General features: G+C 40.6%; 1 protein-coding gene across 2 annotated transcripts in view; it reads left to right on the top strand.

Moving 5' to 3' along the window:
* ANAPC10 (anaphase promoting complex subunit 10) overlaps positions 1-8,525 on the top strand; it is a 221,523-nt gene extending 212,998 nt beyond the window's left edge. The window contains exon 5 of one of the 2 annotated variants that reach the window (XM_027597815.2): positions 8,291-8,525. In XM_027597815.2, coding sequence (XP_027453616.1) covers positions 8,291-8,362 — 72 coding nt within the window. In that variant the 3' untranslated portion in view covers positions 8,363-8,525. The remainder of the gene's footprint in view (positions 1-8,290) is intronic. The other variant, XM_027597814.2, reaches the window with a different exon arrangement.
* Positions 8,526-25,888: the final 17,363 nt, after the last annotated feature.

Genomic DNA, 25,888 nt, shown 5'->3' with positions numbered 1-25,888 from the left:
GTGACATGCATTTGGAAGCAAACAAACTTGGGTTGACTTTCTGACCAAGAGATCTCTATCTGTATTTAAGCACGCTTTCTGAGCTATGAAATATGTGCAGAAAGGAAACCCAGAAAAGCCAGAAATTCCAGTGGTAAGGAAAGATGGCACTGCTGTGGCAAAATACAAAAACATGCAGAGTTGAGTGGAGATGGTCTTTGTAACTGATAGGTCATGTATTAGGCAGCAATACGCAAATTTCATTGCCTCTTTGATCACTGCATTTATGTCTCACATTCCACCTGTCTCTTTAATGAAATATTTTGTTGAGTCCTGGGTCACAATATCATCAAGCTGCTCAGATGACACTGGCTTGTGATGTGGCATGAATGTGTTTCTCAATGTATTTATAACATAACATTGAATAATAGCCACATTGGCATTGCTGGTCATAAATCATGCTATCATCGCACTCTCCAATCATGCAGAGCCAATTGTAATGTTCCCTATCCATCTACAGGATGAAGAGAGCCTAGCATTATCCACTGGACCTCAATGTTCTCATTTAAGTCACAGAGGAATGAATGTGTAACACAATCTCAAGATACAAAATGAATCTGTCATATCAAATCTCCGGGGGGGGGGGGATGAGATGAAGACCACCAGAGCTTCTGGCTAGTGATTCTTGTGGAGACTTGAAACCAGGGCAGAATGCCTTTCCCTGGTGGGATTATGATAGGACTATTCATCAAAAACCCAGTCATGTTACTCAGGAAGCTCACAGATTTCTTCCTGCTATAGTATTTTGGTCCTTTGCTTTCAATATCTCTTCTCTTTAGTTCTTCTGGTCCACTCTGTAGTGCTAAGCCTTTAAGTTTGAAGAAGGGACACTATTTTGTAGTATATATTATACTAATCTGTGGAGAAGAGGGTGACAAGGAAGTCATCTATCCATTTTGCCTCTAAAGAGAAACATGACACAATACACAGACACCTCTTGTTATGGACTGAATGCCCTGACTGCCCCCTAACTTCATATATTAAAGTCCTAACCCCCAGTATCTCAGAATGTGACTGTATTTGGAGAAGTAATTAAGTAATTAAAGAAGCAATTATATTAAAATGTGGACATTAGGGTAAGCCCTAATATAACATGTCTGGTGTTCTTACAAGAAGACAAGATTTGGATACACATACACACAGAGGGAAGACCATATGAAGGGGGAGACAACAGCCATCTGCTACCTAAGGAGAGAGGCCTCAGAAGAAACCAACTGTGCCAACACCTTGATCTTGGTCTTCTAGCCTCCAGAACTGTAAGGTAATGAATTTCTGTTGTTTAAGCCACTCAGCTTGTGGTACTTTGTTATGGCAGCTCTAGCAAATGAATACATCCGCACACGATTTGATGTATTTTTCTGGATAAATAAATATTTTCTTCAAGTTTGAGTGGAGTATTAACCAAATACTGAGTGTTGTGAAGAAAATGAAGAGATAATACCAAATAGCCGCTACAAATTTTCTTCACATAAAATGGACAGACAAGCGTGTGAATTCACCCTCCATGATACAAATATTGTCTTCATTGGAGTTTCCATAAAATCAGACCCACAGACTGGAATTGAAGTGTATATAGGCTCTTCGGGAAGTGACAACAGGAAATCACTGTAGAGGAGTAGAGAAGTAAAACAGAAAACTTGGGTTAAAAAGCAGGCTACCATTACAGGCAACTGGGGCTCAATCCCATCAGAGAGCTCTGGGAGAGGGTGTAGAACATGCCTCAGAACTGTTGCTCCTGAAAAGTGAGGCAGGTGCAAACAATAAAATAACTAGGAATAAACCGAACCAAAGAGGTAAAAGGTCTATACTGTGAAAACTAAAACACAGGTGAAAGAAATTCAAGATGATGCAAAGGAATGGAAAGACGTCCCATGCTCATAGGTTGAAAGGACAAATATTGTTAAAATGTTTATACTACCCAAGCAATCTATGCATTTAATGCACTCCCTGTCAAAATACCAACATTATTTTTTCACAGAACTAGGACACACAATCCTAAAATTTGTATGGAACCACAAAAGACCTCGAATAGCCAAAGCAATCTTGAAAAACAAAAACAGAACATCACAATTCCAGATTTCAAGTTATATTATAAAGTGTTAGTAATTAAAACAGCATGGTGCTGGTATAAAAGGAGACACATAAATCAGTGGAATAGAACAGAAAACCCAGAAATAAACCCACAGTTATATGGTCAATTAATCTTCGACAAAGGAGGAAAGAATATGCAATAGGAAAAAGATAGTCTCTTCAACAAAAATCCTTGAAGAGAGCACAGGCAGTAATCTGTCTGACATCAGCCATAGTAACTTTTTTCTAGATAGGTCCCCTGAGGCAAAGGAAATAAAAGCAAGAATGGACTGCTGGACTACATCAAAATGAAAAGTTTCTGCACAAAGAAAGAAGCAATCAACAAACCTAAAGGTAAGGAGAGGATATTTGCAAATGACATATCTGATAAAAGGTCAGTATCTTAAATATGTAAAGATATATGTAAAATATATAAAGGGTCAGTATCATCAGTATCCAAAATATATAAAGAACTTAAACAATGCAATGCCCCCAAGACAAATAGTCCAATTAAAAAATGGGTAGAAGATGAACAGACATTTCCCCAAAGCAGACATAGAGCTCGTCAATAGACAAATGAAAAGATGCTCAACGTCACTTATCATCAGGGAGATGCAAATCAAAACTATGGTGGGATATCACCTCACACCTATCAGAATCACTTAAAATCGAAAACACAAGAAACAACAGGTGTTGGCAAGGATGTGGAGAAAAAGGAACTGTCTTGCACTGCTGGTGGGAATACGAACTGGTACAGCCACTACGGAAGACAGTGTGGAGGTAGAAGCTGCCAGTAGCTAGCTCTAGCCCCCGATCAGGAGAGCTGGCTTGAGGTTGAAGTAATCAAGAGATGGCACACGGCATGCATCCTGGGAAGCGTGGGCTTCATAGCTACGTGAATCCATCAATTCCCTTTGGTTGCTAAAATTATTTGATTCGAACTAAAAGAGGCTCATCTTCTTACCAATGCAAATACTTGTAAGTCGTATATTACTTTCACTTTTCTTTCTTAGATTTTAAGTTTTTTGGATACTAATTCTTTTTTCTAAGTTGTGGTAAAATACACTTAACATAAAATATACTTTTTGTCTTATTAGCTCAGGCTGCTATAATAGAATACCATGGACTGGGTGCCTTAAACAGCAGAAATGTATTTCTACCGTTCTGGAAACTGGGAAGTTTGAGATCAGGGTGCCAGCAAGGTTGGGTTTGGATGAAGACCTTCTTCCTAGTTTACAGATGGCTCCTTTCTTTCTCTGTCCTCAGGTGGCTAAAAGAGCAAGAGACTTTTCTTCTGTCTCTTCTTGTAAGGGCACTAATCCCAATCATGAAGGCTCTGCTCTCGTGACTTAATTAATTCCCCAATGTCCCACCTCCAAATATTATCACATTGGCAATTAGGGCTTCAACACACTCTCTTTGGGAGGACACAAATATTGTATCCACAGCACCATTTTATCCGTTTTAAGTCTTAATAAGTTCCTTCACGTTGTTGGGCAACCATCACCACTATTCATCTCCAGAACTTTTTCATCACCCCCACCAGAAACTCTGTGCCTATTAAACAATAATCTCCATTATCCCTTTCCCTGGCCTCTGTTAACCACTGTACTACTTTCTGTCTCCATGAATTTGCTTCTTCTAGATACCTCGTAAGAGTGGAATCGTACAATATGCGTTCTTTTACACACAGCTGATTTCACTCAGCATAATGTTTTCAAGAGTCATCCGTGTTGTAACACATGTCAGAATTTCGTTCCTTTTTCAGGCTGGTGGATATTCCATCGTATGTATCTATTACATTTTCTTCATCTGTTTATTTGTCGATGGACAGTTGGGTTATTTCCACCTTTTGGCTATTGTGAATAATGCCCCTGTGAGCATGGGTGTAGAAGCATATTCTGCCAGCAGGAGCTCAGATCAATCCTGAGGTGTCATTAGGCAGTATAAGGCTCTGGACTCTGTGGAGAGGGCCTGGCTCCCACAGCTGCAACATTGGCTAAGAGCCCCAATTTCTTACCGTCTCTTATTCCCGCCTTACCCCTTCAAAGTGAATTAAATAAATTAATCCTGGACTCAGACTGCTCTGTATGATTCCTACCTCTGGCACTTAATAGCTTGCTATTTATTGATTTATTTTCTTCCAAGTTCTTATTTAAATTCCTGTTAGTTAACATACAGCATCATATTAGTTGCAGGTGTAGAATTTAGTGATTCAGCACTTTCACACATCACCCACTGCTCCTCACAATACGTGCACTCTTAATCCCCATCACCCATTTAGCCCATCCCTCATCCACCTCCCCTCTGGTAACCATCAGTTTGTTCTCTAGAGTGAAGAGTCTGTTTCTTGGTTTGCCTCTCTCTCTTTTCTCCCCCTATGTTCATTTATTTTGTTTCCTAAATTTCACATATGAGTGAAATCATATGATCTTTGTCTTTCTCTGGCTGACTTATTTTGCTTAGCATAATACCTTCTAGTTCCATACACGTCATTGCCAATGGCAAGAGTTCATTCTTTTTCATGGCTGAGTAATATTCCACTGTATATACATACCACATCTTCTTTATCCAGTCATCAGTTGACAGACATTTTGCCACTTACTAGCTTTTAACCTTTGCCTAGTTATTTAACACTCACAATTATACCTATTAATAATTATTATAATATCTACAAATATGATAGCTGTGATTATGAATCCACACAGTGATAATAAGGCCTTAGAACCATATGTGTATTCCAACCAATTGTTATAGTATTAAACGGTGGTGTGTCAATTAGGATTCTTTGCAAGCACTAAAATCCACCTCTGAGGAACATAAACAAAACAAAACAGAGCAAAACAAAAGGACATTTATTTGAAAGCTATCCAAGACTTCACCAAACTTATGGGGAAACAGATCTGGAAAAAGGAATATCTAGTTATTAGGGGGCTTCTCCTGGAGTGACAGAACCCAGCTATTTCATCTCTCCTTGAGTTATTCCTCTCAAGAGTCCAAGTTTCAGGAGAGGGAGTCTGATAGAGCTGATCCTATGCCAACTCATCCATTGGCTGGGATCAGGCCAGGGGTGAGTGGGGAAAGGAGTGGTCAGGAAAGAGGGAGGGCTCAGCAGTAAGAGAAAGGATGTTCCAGGAACCCTATGACTTCTGAAGACCAACTCAGGGCATCTGAATTTACCATCCCACTAAGATGGCACACAGTGGGTGAGTTGTAATCCCCCAAAGGAAATTAGAGTGCCTCTTGGACTTACCATTTAATTTTTTTCACACACACCCTAAAATAGGAGAATGAAAACTCTTGAATTAGAGTAGTGCTTCTCAAATTCTAATGTACATGTGAATCACCTGGGGATCTTGTTAAAATACAGATTCTGATTCAGTAGATCTGAGGCAAGCCTGAGATTTTGCATCTAACAGACTCGCAGGTGATGCCTTTGGTGCTGACTTATGAACAACATTGTGAGAACGAGGCATTAGAAAATTGTGTGTGTGAGCAATGGTTTGATACTCATAATCATCTTTTTATTTTTTTATGTTATACATAATTCAAAATTTTACATTTCTTTTATTGAGATACAACTCACATACTATAGAACTCATCTGTTTATAGTGTACAGCTCAATGGCTTATAGTGTATTCACAAGGTTGGGTGAACACCACCACCATCTAATTTCAGAACATTTTCATCATCCCCAAAAGAATTCCCCCATTAGTAGTCATTCACCGCTTCTTCCTTTCCTCAGCCCCTGGCATCCACCAAACTACCCTCTGTCTCCATGGAGTTGCCTATTCTGGACGTTTCGTATAAATGAAATCATATAATGTGTCACCCTGGCTGCTTTAGCTTAGCATAATGTTTTCCAGGTTCGTCCATCCAGGGTAAGTCTGAGACTTCACACCTTTTTATGGCTGAACAATATTCCGTTGAATGGACAGCCCACCTTTTGTTTATCCTCTCATCAGCCTAGGGACATCTGGGGTTATTTCCATTCTTTCCACTATTATGAATAGTGATATTGTGCACATTTGTATGCGTATTTATGTGTTTACATACTTTGGCTCTCTTGGGAATATATCTAAGAATGAAACTCTATGTTTAACTTTTTGAGGAAGGGTCAAACTTTTTCTCATAGAGGCTGCATCTTTTACACACCCACCAACAATGTCTGAGGGCTTTCATACTCCACATCTTCATCAACACTTGTTACTATCAGTCTTTGATTACAGTCATTCTAGTGAGTATAAAGTGGTATCTTATTGTGGTTTTTATTTGCATTTCTCTAATGACTAATTATGGTAGCATCTTTTCATGTGCTTATTGGCAATTTATATATTTCCTTTGGAGAAATATTTATTCAAATCTTTTGTCCACTTTTAATGGTGTTGTCTTTTTATTATTTAGTTGTAAGAATTCTTTAAGTCTTCTGGAGACCATTTGTTCAAAAGACCATTCTTATCCCCATTGAATGGTGTTGGCACCCTTGTCTAAATCAACTGACCATAGATGTGTGGGTTTATTTCTGGACCCTCAATTCTATACCATTGGTCTATATGTCTATCCTTATGCTAGTACCACACAGTCTTAATTACTGTTGCTTTATAGTAAATTTGAAATTGGGAAATGTGAGTTGTCCAACTTGGTTCCTCAATAAGGCTATTTTGGCTATCCTGAGTCCTTTGCATTTCCATGACTTTTAGAATCAGCTGGTTAATTTCATCAAAAAAGGAAACATTCTTGAGTTTAGTTTTCTCTTCTTAGGGTGGAAGAGTAGGTTATTAATTTGAGATTGTCTTTCTTTTTTTTTAAGATTTATTTATTTATTTGAGAAAGAGAGAGAAAGAGAGCATGAGCAGGAGGGGAGAGGCAGAGGGAGAAGCAGGGAGTCTGACGTGGAGCTCAATCCAGGGACTCCTGGATCATGACCCGAGCCAAAGGCAGATGCTTAACTGACTGAGCCACCCAGGCACCCCTGAGACCATTTGTCTTAATATAGGCATTTTATAGCTATAAATTTCCCTCTAAGCACTACCTTAACTGCATCTCATAAGTATGTTGTGGTTTATTTATTTATTAAAGATTTCATTTATTTGTCAGAGAGGGAGAGAGAGCACAAGCAGCCGGCAGAGGGAGAAGCAGGCTCCCCGCTGAGCAAGGAGCCCGATGCGGGACTTGATCCCAGGATTCAGATCATGACCTGAGCTGAAGGCAGACGCTTAACTGACTGAGCCACCCAGGCATCCCTGTGTTTTAGGTTTATTCATCTCTAAGCATTTTCTGATTTTCCTGTGCTTTCTTCTTTGAAGCATTGTTTTTTAAGAAGGTGTTGTTTAATTTTCACATGTTTGTGACTTTTTCAAATTTCCTTCTGTTATTGATTTCTAATTTTATTCTATTGCCCTCAGAGAACATACTTGGCATGATTTTGGTCTTTTTAAATTTATGGATATTTGTATCAGTAAAAACACATGATCTAGCCTGGACAATATCTCATGCACACTTGAAAAGAATGTGCATTCTCCTGTTCTTGGGTAGAGTGTTCTCTCCATTAGGTGTGGTTGGCTTAGAATGCTTTTCAAATTTTCTATTTAATTATTAATTTCTTTTTGTCTCTTGTTCTATCTATTATTGAAAGTGGAGTATTTGAAGTCTCCAACTATTATTGTTGAACTGTCTATTTCTCCCTTCAATCTTGTCAGTTGTTGCTTCATGTTTTTTGGCACTCTGTTGTTAGCTGCAGTTGTCTTTTAAATCAGAGAGGAGGGAAAAAATGAATTATAAACAAAATTTCATTTATTCTGTCTTTTATTTTTATCCATGTGTTTGCCTTTACTGGCCCTCATTTTTCTTTATATAGATTTGAGTTACTGTCTAGTGCCCCTTCATTTCACCCAGAAGGACTCTCTTTAATATTATTTGTAGGGCAGGGCGCCTGGGTGGCTCAGTTGGTTAAGCGACTGCCTTCGGCTCAGGTCATGATCCCGGAGTCCTGGAATCGAGTCCCACATTGGGCTCCCGGCTCAGCAGGGAGCCTGCTTCTCCCTCTGACCTTCTCCCCTCTCATGCTGTTTCTCTCTCTCTCTCTCTCTCTCAAATAAATAAATAAAATCTTTAAAAAATATATTTTTTGTAGGGCAGGTCTCAGGTTCACTTATTGGCTTCTTATTTAATTTTTTTTCAGAAAGAAGATGATGTAACCATCGGAGTGGGTATGAAATCTTTAGAGATAACTGACAAAATGATAAAACAATAATTAGTCATTGTTACAAAAAATATTTTGCTTTCTTTGGAAATACTGTAGTTCTTTTATTTTGAACCAGTTCTATAGGTTCCCTTGTTTCTAAAACTGAAAAAAAAATTCTTTTCTGTAAGAGTGATGGAAAAACCCTCCCTGAATGTAGCAATGCTAAAAATTAAATTATGAAAAGCACTTCAGTCTTCAGTTATGAAATAAATTCTTTGTGAAATCAAATCGAAGTCTGTAAACAATGGTGTTTGTTTAAAAAAAACTGAACAAATAATGGCAAGTTTGGATAAAGGCACAGAACATAATTCTTGAATATTGAGTGGTAGGATTGTCTTTCATAACTCCTTCCAAAGTGTTTTATACATATTAATTTAAACCTCACAAGTATTCACTGGTAGATCATTTATCCACAAGTGTTTGCCAGTAGATCATTTGTCCCAGAGATAGAGGATGGAATTGAAGATACAACTAAGTCTGAAATCATAATTTTCTTACCAGAAGCAAATGTTATTTCTCTCAGAATAGCCCTGGACCTTTAGAGAGAGCTAGTAGGCATCTGCCTAATAGCATTTGCATTTAATCATGGACAAAGAAGAATCTAAAATAGGCCTTGGCAAATGGCAAGTGTATTTAGTGGCCTTGCACCATAGAAACATGTCAATTTGCAATGTACAGTAATCCCACACTATTTCTGATCTTGCCCATCACAGACTCTCTGGTTTCCTTGGCCAGGTAGGCAGGGAGGCAAGTTCCCTCCTTCAAGTCACTGAGGAACTGATTGCTGTCATAACACATCTGTTGATATCATTTGGGCCAAGCAAGCATTGTCGATCTTGCTCAAGAATAGTACTTTGCTCAAAGCCCTTCTGGAGAGTTCCTTCCCAACATGACTCATCAGGAAGTTTTCTCAGAAACTTAGTGGCTATCTGTGAGGTCCAGCCACTAATGATCTACCTTCCTATTCAGGCAGGATATTTTCCCTTCGCCAACTAAAGAAATTCTTTTTTATAAAGAGTCCTCCTGCTGAGCTTTTGGAGGATTAAGTGCCTAGTTGAGTGCCCTCCACCAGGGAAAGCTGGAATGGATTTGGTTTATTTCTTAACTCTGTGGAATCCATTTTGAAAAACTATCAACCAAAGCAGATTCACAGAATGATTCCCATAGGGTATTTGTGGATCTCACCCAAAGTTCTGAGGGCTTGACCTCAAGTCTTACCTATCTTGAATGTGATGCATTGAACAGGGAAGAGAAAAACAACCCATTTCGATGAATCTTGATACTTTATGAAAAGCAGGTCTAATGCTAACCCAATATGATTTTTCAAGGGAAGTCTTTTTGCTAAAGGAGCTGTTTTTCTCAAGGTCTCTCCCATGTAGCAGGTTACCTGAGGTCTAGTTTATTTACTTCTTCCACTAGGTGGCAGGACTTTTAAGCAATGTTGCAAATGTGTCCCAGAAAGTTCTCTTGGAACAGAGAAGTTAGAATTGTCAACATTTGATGCAGGTCAAGAAGTTTAACTGGATTATGCCTCTGGGTTTCTATGATCACCTTGCTCTACATTCCTCCCTGTAATGCAGTTTATTTTTCCAGACAAACAATGCATTATGAACGTGTTTTTGCTTTTGGCATGATGTCTCTGTTGCAGAAATTATTTTAATCACAGATCTTTGACTGAAACATCTGTGGTTTCTTGTTTTCAACAGGGAAGAGGAGTGCACTCTGGACTCTGAAATGACAAAGGATAGAATCTCTCATTTCCATCTAAAATGTCAAGGGCAGAGGATGGAGTGTTGGTGCCAGTGGGAGAAGGTTGGAGTGTTTGGGCCTGAATAGAATGAAAATACATAGAAGGAAATAAAAGTCATGATATTTAAGATGTGGCAAACACTACAAATGTAAGGGAAAGCCAACTGCTTCTATGAATTAGTACCGTGGATTATTGGGTTCAAATTATATTTTGCTTAAATTTCGTCACTGAATCATGGCCCCTTTGGCCCATGATTCGGTGTGAGTGGCATTTGGGGCGATCCTGGCTAATTGAGAAATTAATCAAGATACTTTAGAAATCATGTCATCAAATACAAGTGAAAAATGTTTTCCCAGTTATCTGAAAATAAACGGGTGAAAAATGAAAAGGTCAAATTGCCATAAACCCTTTGGCTTTTGTGGGCAGTTGTGAATAGCATCACTCACTCTCAGATAACTGGAGCTTGAGTTACATGAAATAAGCCTTTGGAATTAAGTTGATGGGTGGTCTTTATTTTAGTTTGTTACTCTGGCACTTGGGTACCAATGCTTAATATTCATGATTAAGTCCAAGGAGGAAAATGCTTGAAATTACACCCTTCTTTTGTGTTTGGAGAAGAATCTCGTCTCAGACAAACTTCTCATTTCACCAACATATTTTAACCTTCCTCAACGGCGCAGGGGTAGAGTTCCAAGTACCATTAAATGTTTACCTTTGGTTCACTTGCCATAGAATGTGACAGGTTTACAGATGTGTTTCCAATACAAAGACAAGGAACCTGTTTCTCTCTTTCTCTCCCCTGCAACACAAAACCTCACGAAAGCCTATATACTGCAGAGACAGCTGTTGGCAAAGTTCAAGCAGAGCAACTCCCCAAACATGTCATCTATTGTCTCCTTGGCTGCTCTGTGAAGGTCTGGCTCTCACAGGAAAGTGCCCTTTTTTATAAACACCTCCCATGAAGACAGGCAAAGGTGTAAGATGTGCCTGTCAGGGTGAGTGATGGGTGCAGTAGGAACCAGTACATGGTGGGGCGGGAGCGGGGGCGGGGGGGGGGGGGGAGTTGGTGGTGAGTTGAAACCCGAGCTCTTCTAATCCCTTGGAGCAGGACACCTGGGAGCTCCTCCTGCCACGTCCCCCTCACAGGCCCTGGTTTTTTCAGATCTGGGAGGGTGGAGAGAAGTCAATAAATAGTGTGTGTATGTGGAGGGGGGGATGGGATGAAGAGATGTTTGAGGAGTTTAATCCCAGTCAGTGAATTTCAAAAAGCCTCTCATGAGTACAAACAAAGCTATCATGGGTGGTTCTTGGATTTTCACTTTGGTGGCCCTTACACTCTACAGGGCCTGCCTTTGACCCACTGCCCCGCCAGCCAGGTTTCTTTTTCCTCTTGAAATTCTCTGAGGTCGAGGCCAGGGTGAGGTAGGGAAATATTTGAAAAGAACGACACTGTGAAATCTCCTTAGTCTGCTGCTCACCCCCGTCCTTCCGTGACTTTTGAAACATTGGTTGGATCTTCCACAAGGGTGATCGATCACACATTGGTTTTCAGAATTGTAAAATGAGAATATTCTTTTCTTCTTTATTTTGAATTTATGTTAGTACCCATCAAATCCAATAGTTTGTGCCTGATAGTTTAAATAACGTGTTATAATTGCATGACTCTGTAATGAGGTTTGTCTTGAGAAAGGAAACTTAACTTAGATACCAGTAATAACCTGAGTTTTTTCAAAGCACTATATAAACAAGCTCATACGTTGTAAAGGAAAAGCTTTGGAACTAGGCACATTTGGTTTAGATTTCTAATTCAGCATTTATTACATACAAATGACCTCAGACAAGCTTTATACTTCTTTGTGCCTTAGTTTTCTCCCTCTGTAAGATAGGGATATACTATCTCTCTGTCAGTGCTGGGACTGGGTGAGTGCATAATAGTAAATGGGGAGCACTCATTCTGATGAAGAGTGTGGGCTCAGTGCATGCTAACTCCTTCCTTCAACCATTCACAACAGAACCTGTTTAAAAACAAGGATTAATCATGAAGCAGCGCCTCTAAAATGTTATCTTCGTGGTTGAATTTTAATCATAGGAGAAAAGGTTTCCCTGGTCTTATTTGAGTTTTCTGCTGTTTTCCCTCTCCTGGAAGAAACCCTAGGTACAAGAAGGGCAGTTAAAGACAATGTTGGGTGGATGGGAAATGAATACAACTCGAGTGGTGTCCTAATCAGGAAGATTTTTTTTTTTTTCCTTCTGGTCAAGGAATTTTCATTTGCCCCTATTTATACCCATCTCAAGAGACAAAAGCATGTATGTGCCTTTCTCCAGCCATGTGACACCATTTTTGAAGATATTGATGTATTCTTGCCAGTTTGATAGAAATCTAATTCCAGGGATAATCAAATAAGAATATTAGAACTAGAAGAAACTATCCTTATTAAAACAGAATGTCGGAGGACTTAAAAGGAGTTTGAGAACCTGGAGATGCCATACAGAGAGTTCACAGCAGAGCAAGGCTTGAGATCCAGATTATTTGATTTTTTGATCCAAAACCCTATATTTCCGAAAGGGTGTTTCATCGTAAGTGGTTGTGCATTTCTTCTCTCAGCTGCTACTCTTGGTTGATGAGAAAGATGAAAGCCAACATTAAAAATGTGGGCTTTTTTGCTTGTCTTCATACAATCCTTTATTGACTTGAAAGAGAGGAGGCAGATGGATTCAAGGTGGAAAAAAGGAAAGACTCAAGAATGGCTTTTCCAGGCTGCAGTCACCACAGAAATTTCTGTTTGGGACAAATATTAGAATGTTGAATCTTGAGCTTGCCATTTATTCTGTCAATTAATTAAGCACAGACTCACGGATTTGAGGAGCATCTAACTAATATAATTTGTGGGCAGTCAGAAGGCATATTTATTAAAGATGTATAAGGAACTATCTCATATGGGTTTGTTTTGATTATTGTATGAAACTAAATCATAGTGAGATTTCTCAGGCTTTACAACTATGCATTAAAAAATTAACAACCAGTCTCTGGCCAAAATCTTCTCTCTAACCTGTGTTCCATATCTCGTTCCAAGAGCAGCATACTCGGCCGAGCATACCGGATGGGACATCTGCAGCAAGGACTGGAAAGGAGAATTTTGCCCTGAGTCTGAAGGTGTTATTTTTCCCATGGTTTGATTTGCCTGGCATTCTTTGCCTGGCATTTTTTCCTTTTCCCTTGCAAGGAAAGGGAGAAATGAGGAGTGTTAGTTGCTGACGAAGTCAAGAGGGCGCTGAGGCTGGCTGGGTTTATTACTTTTGGCCGATAAATGGTGTGATGCGGTTTTACTTCCTACTTGTAGAGCCTTTCTAGAAACCTGGGCCCTGTTCTTCAGTGAGTCCTCCTTGTCAGCTTATATATATTAAAAGAGAGAGAATGAAAGTCCAAAAGAAGGAACGGGATTTTAAAAAGCAGTTCCTTCAAGAGAACAGAGAACCCCATGGGAAAGCAATGGCATCAGAAGGGATAGGGCAGAAGATGATTATCAGCATGTAAAACGTGTCTGTCCTTCCAGTTTAGAATTTGTGGAATTTGCATGCATCACGTCTCTCTCATAACCCACTGGAGGTGCTACCAATGATAACAATAACATCAGAGATGACATGTGTGTGGCCCATCCCAGTTTATCAATGACTTGTTTGCACATACTATTTCATTGAAATAATGAAGGTATGGAACACAAAGCAAACTTTTTGAGTATTCATATTAAAACCCCCCAGGGTGCGGGGCACAGAGTGGGGGCGCTGGGCCTGGCATCTAGATATCTGGTTTTGGTTCTGCTCTGTCATCAAAGCCTTGAATACAGCATAAGCCCTCCGGCCTCTTTTCTCATCTTTAATGCAATAAAATTATATGAGATGATCTCTAAGAATCTTCCCGGCACCAACAGTCTAAGTCTATGATCCATTTCCCTTGATGGGGACAAATTTTCATCTTAGACAAGGCATCATTTGAGTGTTGAAAGGCTCTCTCTGGAGCGCCTGGGTGGCTCAGTCAGTTGAGTGCCCGACTCTTGATCTCAGCTCAGGTCTTGATCTCAGGGTGGTGAGTTCAAGCCCAGTGTTGGAGCCTACTGAGGAAAAAAAAAAGAAAGAAAGAAAGAAAGAAAGAAAGAAAGAAAGACTGTCTCTGCTCTTGGAGGAAGCTCTGTATGGCAGCCAGCAGTTTGCTCAGAGGTTTACAGTTGGTTTACAAAACCATTATCTTTTCAAGCATGCAGCTAGCTAAAAAAATACTGCTTTCATCACCACAATTTCTATTTTAAAACAGAAAATTCTCCTTGAAAAGATTTAAATGGGAGTGTGTACTGCACATATTGTGTAACTACCCCACGGTGTAACAAGTCTAACAAAAACAAGGATCACTTATTGGATGCCATAAGCCAAGTCTTCTTGAATGTAATTCTAAGCCAGGAATATCTTCAATCTGCGCACATAAATACTTATGTTACTTAAAAAGAAGTTTCTACATGGCCAGGCAAATATAGGAAAATGAAGAGCATGTGTGCATACAGGAAAGGACAAGCTAGCTGTGTTTCAGCAGTGATCTGGAGTGTGTGTGTGTGTGTGTGTGTGTGTGTGTGTGTGTGTGTATGAGAGAGAGAGAGAGGAAGAGAGAGAATTAGGGAAGGTGGCAATGATTAAAAGAACAAGTGTTGTAAATTCAGAGTTAAAAAATAAAATCATGGGGACGCCTGGGTGGCTCAGTCGGTTAAGCATTTGCCTTCGGCTCAGGTCATGATCCCAGGGTCCTGGCATTGAGCCCCACATCGGGCTCCCTGCTCAGCAGGGAGTCTGCTTCTCCCTCTGCCTGCCGCTCCCCCTGCTTGTGCGTGCTCTCTCTCTCTCTGACAAATAAATAAATAAAATCTTAAAGAAATAATAAAATCATAGGAATCTTGCGTCTTTAACTTGGGACATAAGATTCTACTACATACTTGTTCATTTTACACATTCCTTGAAAGGTGATCTTAAAACCAACAGGAGCAAATTTAAAGTAGCATGGGAGAAAGGGGAAAATTCAGTGAGAATATTGTCTTTTATAGACTATCAGTTTCTGGGGTTTGAGTTTTTAGGTATATTTCTCCTTAGTTTCAAGAAAACTTTGTAGCTTGCCATTGGGAGCTATATCTTCTCCCAATGCCAACTATGTGCTTTTGTTTTTAGTAGCTTTTTATTATTTATTTTAAGGATTCTGTTTCATAAACAAACATTTAAAAAATAAACTTATTGGGGCACCTGGGTGGCTCAGTGGGTTGAATGTCCGACTCTTGATGTCAGCTCAGGTCATAATCTCAGGGTCCTAGGATCGAGCCCCACATCAGGCTCCACACTCAGGGGGGAGTCTGCTTGAAGAATCTCTCCCTCTGCCCCTCCCCACCCTGTGCACGCACGTGTGCTCTCTCTCTCTCCCTCTCTCTCTAAAATAAATCAATAAATCTTAAAAAAAATAAAAAATAAATCTATTATTTTGGAGTAGTTTTAGAATTGTGGAAAAGTTGCCAAGATCATTGAAGAGTTTCTAAACATCTGTCACCCTGTTTCCCCAGTGTTAATATCTACACTGCGATGCACATTAGACAAAACTAAGAAATCGATATTGGTATGTTGCTATTAACTGAAATCCAGACTTTGTACAGATTTTACCTGTTTTTCCACTCATGTTCTTTTCCTGTTTCAGAATGCTATCCAGAATACCACATTGCATTTAGCTGGCTATGTGTTCTATGGGCAAGCAGAAGCGTCCACAAATTCCTTTAAGAGGCATTGCCTTTTTTCTAGAGTTCCCTTACATATTGTTCTAGGGGTAGTGTTGCACGGTGCTTAGCTAGCTTCTGCGTTTCTGACCAAGCACCGATTGCCCCCAACATGCCGTTGGCTGGTCCTCCTTGAGGTGCCACTTGCAGGTCTCTGTCAGGGCATGTACTCATCCGGCCGTACTGCTATCTCACTCACAGGTTATGGGAGTCATTGAGCATCAAAGCTGTGTGTCAGACAGAGAAGCAATGCTGAACATTCAGGCAGTGCAGCGTGCTTCACATGGGTTTGGTGGTATCGAGTAAAGGAGTCTTGAGGCCTTTGTTTATAGCTAGTGTAGCTAGACCCTAAAACCGTAAGCCCCATGAAGCAAGGGATTGGTTCTTTTTGGGTCACTAGTGTCTTTCCAGGTCTACCTGGTACCTATACCAAAGTAGGCTCTTAATAATATTTGTTGAATGAATGAATGAATGAATGCATAAGAAGGTGAGAAGCTGCAGGGCTGTAGGAACACCAGCAGAGACAGGGAACACCATGGTTGGCAAAGGAAGGGCATTTGGCTCTCTCCCTCCCCACCCAGGCGGCCTTGGCAGTGGGGAGGAAGGAATCCTCCCCATGGGGGGCAGTTTGGAGTTCTTCAGCTGTTCTTAGTTGGAAGGCTCACTTCACTACATCACACCTGGCTATATTTCAAAGATTAATGAACAGCATCTTGTCAGATTTAATATATTGCACTTGGGGAGTTTACTTTGACGATGTAATCATAAATTCCCTGAGCTGCGAATTACACCTTAAGGACTTAAATGAAGTTCTAGTGAGAACCAAAGAAACAGGAATCACTGTAAAATGTAAAAAGTGCCAGTTTTGAGAGAAAACTGTAAATTTTCTAGGACATTAGGTTTCAAAAGAAGGATTACACACAGACTAAACAAAGTAGAAGTCATAAAAATTTAAAGACACCACAAAACATAACAAAAATAAGATCCTTTTAGTTATGACAGAATTCTAAAGGAAACTCACACCAAATTATGCCACCCAAGCAGAGCCATTAATTAACCTAATGAGAAAATATGTTCCATTTCCACGGCCAAAGCATGTCAGGAAGTCTTTGACATTTTAAAATAGGAAAGAAAGAAAGAGAGAAAGAAAGGAGGAGAGAGAGAGAGGGAGAAAGAAAGAAAGAAAAAGAAAGAAAGAAAGAAAGAAAGAGAAAGAAAGAAAGAAAGAGAGAGAAAGAAGAAAGAAGAAAGAAAGAAAGAAAGAAAGAAAGAAAGAAAGAAAGAAAGAAAGAAAGAAAGAAAGAAAGAGAAAGAAAGAAAAGAAAGAAAGAAAGAAAAAGCAAGCAAGCCATTGCACCATTCTAAAAAATTTTAAATATTAACTTATCAGTTCAGGAAATCTGAGGTACTTTTGATAACATCCTTAATGACCCCTTGGGGAAATTTTTGCAATTGTTGCATAAATAAAATGTGGATTACAAAAGCGGTGTTGGGAAAAAGAAGTTAGAGTCAAGGGAACAATCAAGAAATGAAGGATCAGCATCTTAAGTGTAAGCTTAGCCACTGACCCTTGGGCAGAACTTCACAAGATGAATCTGAGCAATGTGGAGACATAAAGCAGTAACCTTCCTTCAACCCCGCTCCCCCCAAAACTACACTGACCCGTGTAAAGACTAAAGCAGAGTGTGAAGAGAGAAAAATATGTATTCCGAAGGAGGAACAACACCAGTTCCAAAAGCCGACCCTCTTCGGGTCGTCTAGTAATTCTGCCGGTTTCGTGACGAATGTTGCTTACCTTACAACCCAAGTTGATTCCTCTCAGGATTACCTTTTTTTTTTTTTTTTTAAATCCCCCTTCTTCCTGAGCCCCTTCAGTGACCCAAATCTCACTACCTGCTCTGAGCCTTGAGCCTAGTTATGAGCTCAGAGTGAAGCCTGGGCCAGTCACAGACGCTCTTTTCTTTCTCATCTGAGGAATGGAGATGATAATATTTCTCATCTATTTCACAGAAGTTGTTTCAAGGAGTAGTGAGGTCATCTGGGCCGGGTGCTTTGAGATCTTCAGATGAAAAGGGCTATGGAAGTCTGACATATTATTAGTCAGTGTTATTCAACTGCTACAAGCTCTCACGCTACCACAGTCATAGTCGAGAAGGCATTAGTCAGGGGTTTATGGATTTCTCCCCAAGATTCCTCTTAAAACTGAAATTGCAAAGTGGTCCCAGTTGTGAAAGTTGAAACCAGAGTAGGTATGAAGGCTCTAGGCTTGATTCACTGGCGTCCCAGGTGGTGCTCTGTGGCCTGGACAGGCTCCAGGTTTCACCTTCTCTGGTGACCTGAGAGGTAACCTGCCCTTTCACACTCTCTGAGGTGATAGATGGTTAACAGGGTCTTGGCAGCCCTGGAAATTTTGCCTCAAGGTCTGAGGTCAGAGATGTTTTTCCAGCCTATGCAAGGAGGGCAGTCTAATTCTTGCTAGCCTACTGATCCTGCCAATCATTTTAGGAGGTCCTCCATTTTTCTGACTCCATTTGAGTAGAAGAAACGACTCAAGTCCACTGTTTTTCAGCCTGAGAGATCACAGAGCTGTCTATTCACCTCCCTCCAGGAATAACCACTAGGTCCCCTGGAAATGTTCGAAACTGTGCCTAGACTCCAAGAACCCCAGCGCCCCTTGGCTTGGTGTCTACACCTGGGCATTAAGAACCTGGCTTTTGGGATTTTGGATTTTTCCCAAGATCATATTATTGAACCTAAAGATCTTTAAATGATTAATCTTTTTAAATGCAAAAAAAGCTGAGGATTTTTATATGGAAGTTGCATCCTAATGATGAGGAAACATTTTCAGGTTAATTTCAACTCTCTAGATTTGTGTTAAGTACATCAAATTTGTTGATTCTAGAGTTGTTGGTTGTTGGATCAAAGTTTGGAGATAGGGGCTCAAATTCTTATGTCTACCTGAGTGAGGGAATCTGGTTAGTGCCTTGGTTCACACTTCTGGGGGCATCGGAATCCCCTGTATGTCCATTAACATACTGAGGGCTGAGCCTCACTGCTGAAATTTTGGATCCAGAAAGTGAGGCCTGAGAATTTGCATTTTTAATAAGTTCCCGAGTGATGCTGCTGCTGGTGGTCTGGGGACCGTGCTTTGGGAGCCACTCTCCTTAGGGGCATGGGCAGTAGAATCTGGAGTCTAAACTAGAATCTGGAGTGTAGACTCTTCCTACCCCGAGTATCGTCCTAGACAAGAGCATTGGCATCACATGGAAGCTTGTTAGAAATGCAGAGTTTCGGGTCCCACTCCAGACCTATTGTATCTGAATCTGCACTTTATAAGACGCCCAGGCAATTAGTTTGGACGTGAAAATGTGAGAGGCGCCACTCTTGAGGCCCCATTATCTAGTAACGTGTGAGTTGTTCTGGATTCTCAGAATGGAAATCTCTCCGAGTCCTGTAACTTTCAACTTGAATACAGCTCTGAATGACTATGACCAAGGACTCCCTGAGAATGAGCTTAGCGCAATATAGTCTAGATTTTTTTCATCTCTCGCTCATGTCTCATCAAAGAGGAATTGAGACCTATAAAAATGGCCAATGAACAAAATCAAAAGGCCTAAGTGCCCTGACAAGCTTGCTTTTACTGTGGGCACTAAAAGCACAAGTCAAGACTCTAGTCCTTCCATAATCATGAATGAGGTAATTCTTTTGGAGCCAGCATCCCATGAAGCAGATGGGAGCTCATGGGTGTCCACCTTTAACCCCATTATACGATTCTATGGAGCAGCGATGTCGATGCCGCTCTTGGCAGGGCTAGCTGCAACTCTCCTTGTGTGAAGGCAGGTGTTCAACATCAAATAACACTGCCCTGGACCTGAGCAACCCAGAGAAAAATGTAAATGAAAACTAAACACTTATGAAAAGAACCAGTTGACCACGCGGTCCACCCTGCCCAACGCATCCCACTCCCCTCCACCTCCCTTCTTTGCTCACAGAACTTAGACATCTGGGACTGTCTCTAAATTCCAAATGCTGTTTAAAAAACAGACTCCACGAACTGCAGAAATCAAGGCGGATTTATTGAAGGCCCTTAGCACAAAGGACTTCATCCAGAAGAACCCATCAAGATAAGTTAAGGACGGGGTTTGCAGGGTGCAGTTTATTAAATGTGCAGATTTGACTACCAAATCAAACATTTGGTGTGTCGTTCATGGTTTTGCATTGTTCTAGCAAGTCATTCATGCAACAAGTCTATTCTCAGTAGTAGGGTCTGTGGGGAAATACAAAAATGCAGCTCCTTGTCTGGGAAACAAGTGTGAAGATTAAAAACTAGGGTGCAAGGTTGGGAGAGTTGGAGACCAGACATCTTGGTCACCAGCAAACCCTGAAGAGAATTTAGGGTGCCAGTCTCTGAAATAAAAGAGACATGTGCCCCAGCAATGTGAGCAGCCACAGGTGATTAAGATTGTGGATGTACTGTCTAGCGATGCCACGCAATTTCAGTTTCCAAAGGATACTGAGGCCTGTTCTTTGGATTAATGATCATATAGCAAGGGAGTTGTGGCCTGGAGGGACAGCCTTGGAACTAAGGCATCTGGACTAATGGTTTGCACTGGTGTTAATTAGTGTCCTTAAATCACCCAAAGGCTTTCCAATGCACTTAAAACCCATACTCCTTATCAAGTACCTACAAGACCTTGCATTATTGTCTCCTAACTACATCCAACCTCATTCTTCCCTTTGCTTCCAGTACTTCAGCCAGGCTGACCCCCATGACCACGACTAATCCTTTCTTCTTTCAGGGTCTTGGGTTTTTCTTCTGTCTGGGGTGTCCTTTGCCAGACTCTTCACATCCTTCTCTTGAGATGGGATTTCTGTGGCCTCCCTATTTATAGTAGCTCTCACTCCCCATTACTCTTTGCCATCACCCTGTTCATTTCCTTTTTAACTGTTCTGTTTATCAATTACTGTGCAACAAATCACTCCAAAACTTAGTGGCTTAAAGCAAAAGCAATCATTCTATTATTAATCTCTAAGTTTCTTTGGGACAGGTATTGAGGAAAGGCGTGGCTGGGTGGCTTCTGCTCAGAGTCTCTCATGCAATTGCAGTTAGGAAGGGACTGGAGCTGGAACAGTGCGGGGCCAGAGCAGTGCGCCTGGCTGGACATCACCCCCTTCATCTCGTGATGTCTCTAGGCAGGCTGGTTCTAGCTTCTTCATAGCATAGTGGCCTCAGGGTAATCCAATTGCTTACCTGGTGGTTGAGGCTTCAAAAGGCAAGTGTTTCTGTGAGCAAAGTGGAAGCTGCCTAACCTTTTATGACATAGTGATATTGAAAGTCTGACAGCCTCATTTCTACTTTTTATTGGCCCAGGTTCAAGGACGGGGGTATAATTCTCCATGTCTTGATGGGGGATGACTCTAGGAAAGCATGTGGGATGGGAGATCTTGTTGCATGCCGCCTTAGAGAATACAATCTGCACAATACCGTTTGTTGCAATATGTAATTATACTGTTTATTGTTAATTTCTCTATTATGTCTCCCTCCCTAGAATGTACATTCTTCGAGGCCTGGATCCTCGTCTGTCTTTGTTATTCCTGTACGTCGCCCAAAGTGGGCTTGCTGCAGTTGTTGTTTAGCTGAATTTTGAATGAATGCCCAAATGCCAGGATAAACTGATGCTTTGACTCAATTTTTTTCATGAAACCAAAACACATTATTTGTGCCATGTCTTTCCCCTTGACCCACCCGGTTTCTAAAGGATGCAGCAATAACTACTCAGCGGCAGTGAGAAGCCTCCCCTACCCCTTCTTCCTCTTAAGTTGACATTTCTCCAATGCAGTTTAGTTCCCATTTGGAAGACACAGACATTCTGAAGCTCCCCTGTGTTCCTTGGCCTTCATGTCCCAGAAGCCCATGACCCAGCCCCACGTCCTGGAGATGCAGACTCTGCTATCAAGTACCTTCCTTCCCTCTAGTCTTCTGCCCTATCTAGTCTTTCCAGTAGCATTCCAAGTCTTCTGAGGCAGGGCAGTGGGTACGTCAAGGGAATTCTCTACCACGCATACTTCACTGACTGATCATTGGATCACATTTTACCTAGCCAGGTAGACGTTTGGCCACCCATTGGCTGGCTTTCCATATAATGTTGTATATCTGTGTAAAGAACTATTTGCTGAGCATTTTGGGGCTCCCTTTAAGCTTTTCCCCTTAATTAGCTCAACTCTCACTACATATGCTGCAAGTATTTTGTTAAATTGCTTGGAAAGGAATTTGGGGACAAGTAGAATTGAGGTTGAATAGGTCCAATCAAAGTGTTCTGAGTAGACTTTTTTGGGGGGGATCTCATAAGCTGCTTTCTTCATACACGAAATGCACTTTGTCTCCAAAGGAAGAGTAATGATGTATCTTCACATGGTGGTTTTCAGATGAGGATTCCTTGCAAATATTAGCATTGCTCATTTTCCTTCCTAAAGAGGAGAGAAGCAAATTAGATAAGGAAGTAAGACTGGCTGTATGAAGTTCTAATCCCAAGAAGTTCCATAATCTGGTTTCACTTCTATGGAGATATTCAGGTTGTATCTTTTTGTTAGGAAATGTAAGTTCCTAAAACATTAACTAAATATATTATGTTTGGAGCAGTATAACAAAGCCGCACTCTTATTGGCCCAGGCTACCTCCCTGCAAATAAACTTTCTTGAATCTGGGTGGTATTTTGTTGTGGCTGTCTCTGCTTCTCGTGAGGTCACTCGTTAAACACAATAATGAAAGGAAGAGTATCCATCTTGAGTTGGAGTTGAATAGACAGGCCGATCAAAGAGGCCGAAAACAGGAGCTTATGACACTTAGGGTGGTGGTGGGAAGATTGTTTGGCTAGCCCAGGAGTCCAGTCAGTCTGGATATGGGAAATGGGAATAGCAGGGAATCTTAACAATGCCCAGGGTGACAAATGGTGATGGGTTCGTTTAATGGACTAAGTGAAAATCTCATCTGGGATTTCAGTTGTGGCACAAGATCTTGCCCTTCTTTCTTGACCCAAGCTCCAAACACAGGCCTTAGGTAAATAACCAAAGTGGGTTGGATTTAAGCCAAAAAATTTGCTATGCCAGGTAAGTACTTTAAGACACAAATGATGTTATCTTTATGTCTGGATATTGTCTTTCCTCCCACATTCTCAGCATTTTGAGAAAGAAGAACTTGCCCTCTACACCTTTGCCTTACCAACAGGGCCTGGACTAGTCTTCGGTAACTATCAATTGGTGCCTTGTTGTAAATGTTCTTAGCACCATCCTGTGATTAAATCAGTGTTTCCTGGCCCTAATATCAGGTTGTATCATTTAAATGCAAGAGAAAGTGTATAGCAAAGAAACCTCCAAATTTCTTCCTCTCTCTCCTTCCTTTCTTTTTCTCCCTCTTCTTTTCCTTCCTCTCTCCTACATTCTTTCTGTGATTTTCTCTCATTATAGAAATGTGAGACTTTATATTGTTTTTGTTTTTCTAAAACTTTGGTAATCAACTTCCCTTTCTCCTTTTACACTGTAATAAGTATAATACATTGATACGAATTTTTTTTTTTTTGATATCTAGTATTGTAGAGGGGATCAATCAGGGGAAGCATATTAATAGGAGATCCTAAGTCAAAACAAGTAGAAGCGAAATACTTTAAAACAAGCTTCTAAGAATCCCACAGAAACAGATCAAATCATTCTTACAATGAAACAAGGAAGTATGGAGGCCAGTCTGCACATATCTGTGGTGGGAGCGGGGGTTGAGAGTAGGTAAAAAATGTGAGTTCATGTCCAGAATGATATCACAACGTTTTGTGAGATAAATGCTATAGACCCCCCAAGTGATTGCCGTGTTTGATACTCGGCATGCCTTTGAAAAATCCTGTGGACTTTGTTTTTACCAAAGTTGGTAACATAGTGAGTCTGGCTAGATAATGAGCAAACTTACAAACAAAGTATGACTGCATTGTAGTGTATTAAACTCATCATCAGAAATAAATGTTTGAAAACAAGATGAGAATAAATATTATCATGAATCTGGCAGTCACATTGTGGGAGGCAACACAAATACCTAGAAATTTATAGTAATTAAGTCATTGTAATCTTAATAAGTTTTATTTTTTTAAATGGGTAGACAAATGTAAGTAAACTCCAATGCCCCTCCCCCTTTTCTCCTTACCAGAAAGAAAAACAAAACAGTATTGTCTATTATGCCAAAGAGATACCAGGCCAGTTTTGTCCATCACACTTCAAATGAATTGTATTTATATGTGTAGAACACTATTTTTGAAGCACTTTCACAATGTTATCTTGTTTCATGTTTGCAGAAATGTAGCAGTTATCCTTACATCTATTTTATCAAATGTAAAATAGGTATAAGATCATGATGTCTTCCAAATGTCAGCCTTCCAGTATCTCTTGAATAAGACATCAGAAAGACCACTGATCAGTGACTTCTGACCTAATTTCCACTGCCGGTCCCATGATCCCACCACCACGTCATAATCTACTCCACGTTCCCCTGGGCCTTAAACTAGGGACACAGATTAATCTATATGGTCATCGTTAATTCAGAGATTTCCAGTTAACTAGCACATGATCCTGAATTACATTCTGAAGTCAAAGGAATATAATAAGAGTTGCCATCGGGGCCCATCCAGTCCCACATTCTCTTGCTGAGACACTCTCCCCAGAAGAGCTCTAGTGGTCTCTTAGCCATCCTTAAAATTCAGGTGTATTTCAGCTTCAGTATTCATGGAAGGCTTTTCCTCTTGCCCATGTCTACGGGAGAAAGAAGACAACATGGAGTTTAGTCCTGTGAGGTTTTTTATTCTGACAATTTGGAGGTTACTTTTGAAAGAGTTGGAATGTTAAACGGAATTTCCTGAAACGTTGCTACTCAAAGAGGAGTCTACGGGGCAGCAACATTGGAATCCGAGTCTGCTTAGAACTGTAGACTCTCGGGTTCCACTTCACACTTAGTGAATAAACTGCTTTTCACAAGACTCCCAGGTAAGTGGTGAGAAAGGACAGTAAAGTTTGAGAAGCACTGGTCTTAAAGCCTGCGTACTAATGAGCAGGGCGGGGGGGCTGGGGATCTGAAGTTGAAGAAAGGAGCACATACTTTCTGAGGTTTGGTGTTCTGAGGGTTTTGGCACTAGAGGGTGACATTGGGCTGCACAGCTGAGGCAGCAAGCCCTCTCTCCAGGAAGCAAATGGGCATCTTAAAATGAGGTACTATTAAACATTTTTGGTCGCATGTTAAATTTTCTCTAGTTACCAAATGATGACTGACATTTATTTAGCATGAACTATGTGCCAAGCACTGGGCCAGGCCCTTTATGTGAACGGCTTCATTTAATCCTCCAAGGTGCTATTATTGCCCCACCTTAAAGATAAATTGGGGCTTCAGGGGTCAGGAAATATGTTCACGGTCACACAGCTGAGAAGTGCTGAGAAGTGCTGAGAAGCGCTGGGTCAGACTGAGTCTGTCGGACTGTGAGCCTGGGCTCTGATCCTCCATGCTGCGCTACCGTCTTTTTGCTTCTCCCAGCAGCCCTGCGCGGCAAGCATAATGAAATAAACAACTGCGACTCTGCTAAATAATTAAAATAGAAGAACAGAGAATTAAGTTAAAATTCGGTACATTTTTAATGCACTTTCTTTGTGAGGCATGAGGGCATGGAGGTTATGTCTACAGGCTGTAAAGTTCTTCTATGGGGTCCACTGTATTGTTCAATAGCCACGCCCGACTGATGAGCACTCGAAATGTGGCTACTGTGACTGAAGAAATGAATGTTTAATGTGCTTAATACTGATTAGTTTACCATTAAAAACCGAGACTTGATTCGGTTATCGGAAGCTTTTAAGTGTGCTTGGAACAACTTGGATATGTGAATCTACTTTTTCAACTGTCAATTCGTTTTGATAAAAAATTTCATGTCTGAATTAAAATGTACTGTAAGTGTAGAATACACACTGGTT

The sequence above is a fragment of the Zalophus californianus genome, chromosome 2 (assembly GCF_009762305.2).
Source record: "Zalophus californianus isolate mZalCal1 chromosome 2, mZalCal1.pri.v2, whole genome shotgun sequence".
NCBI lineage: Eukaryota > Metazoa > Chordata > Mammalia > Carnivora > Otariidae > Zalophus > Zalophus californianus.
This window is presented reverse-complemented; position numbering and strand designations above follow the sequence as displayed.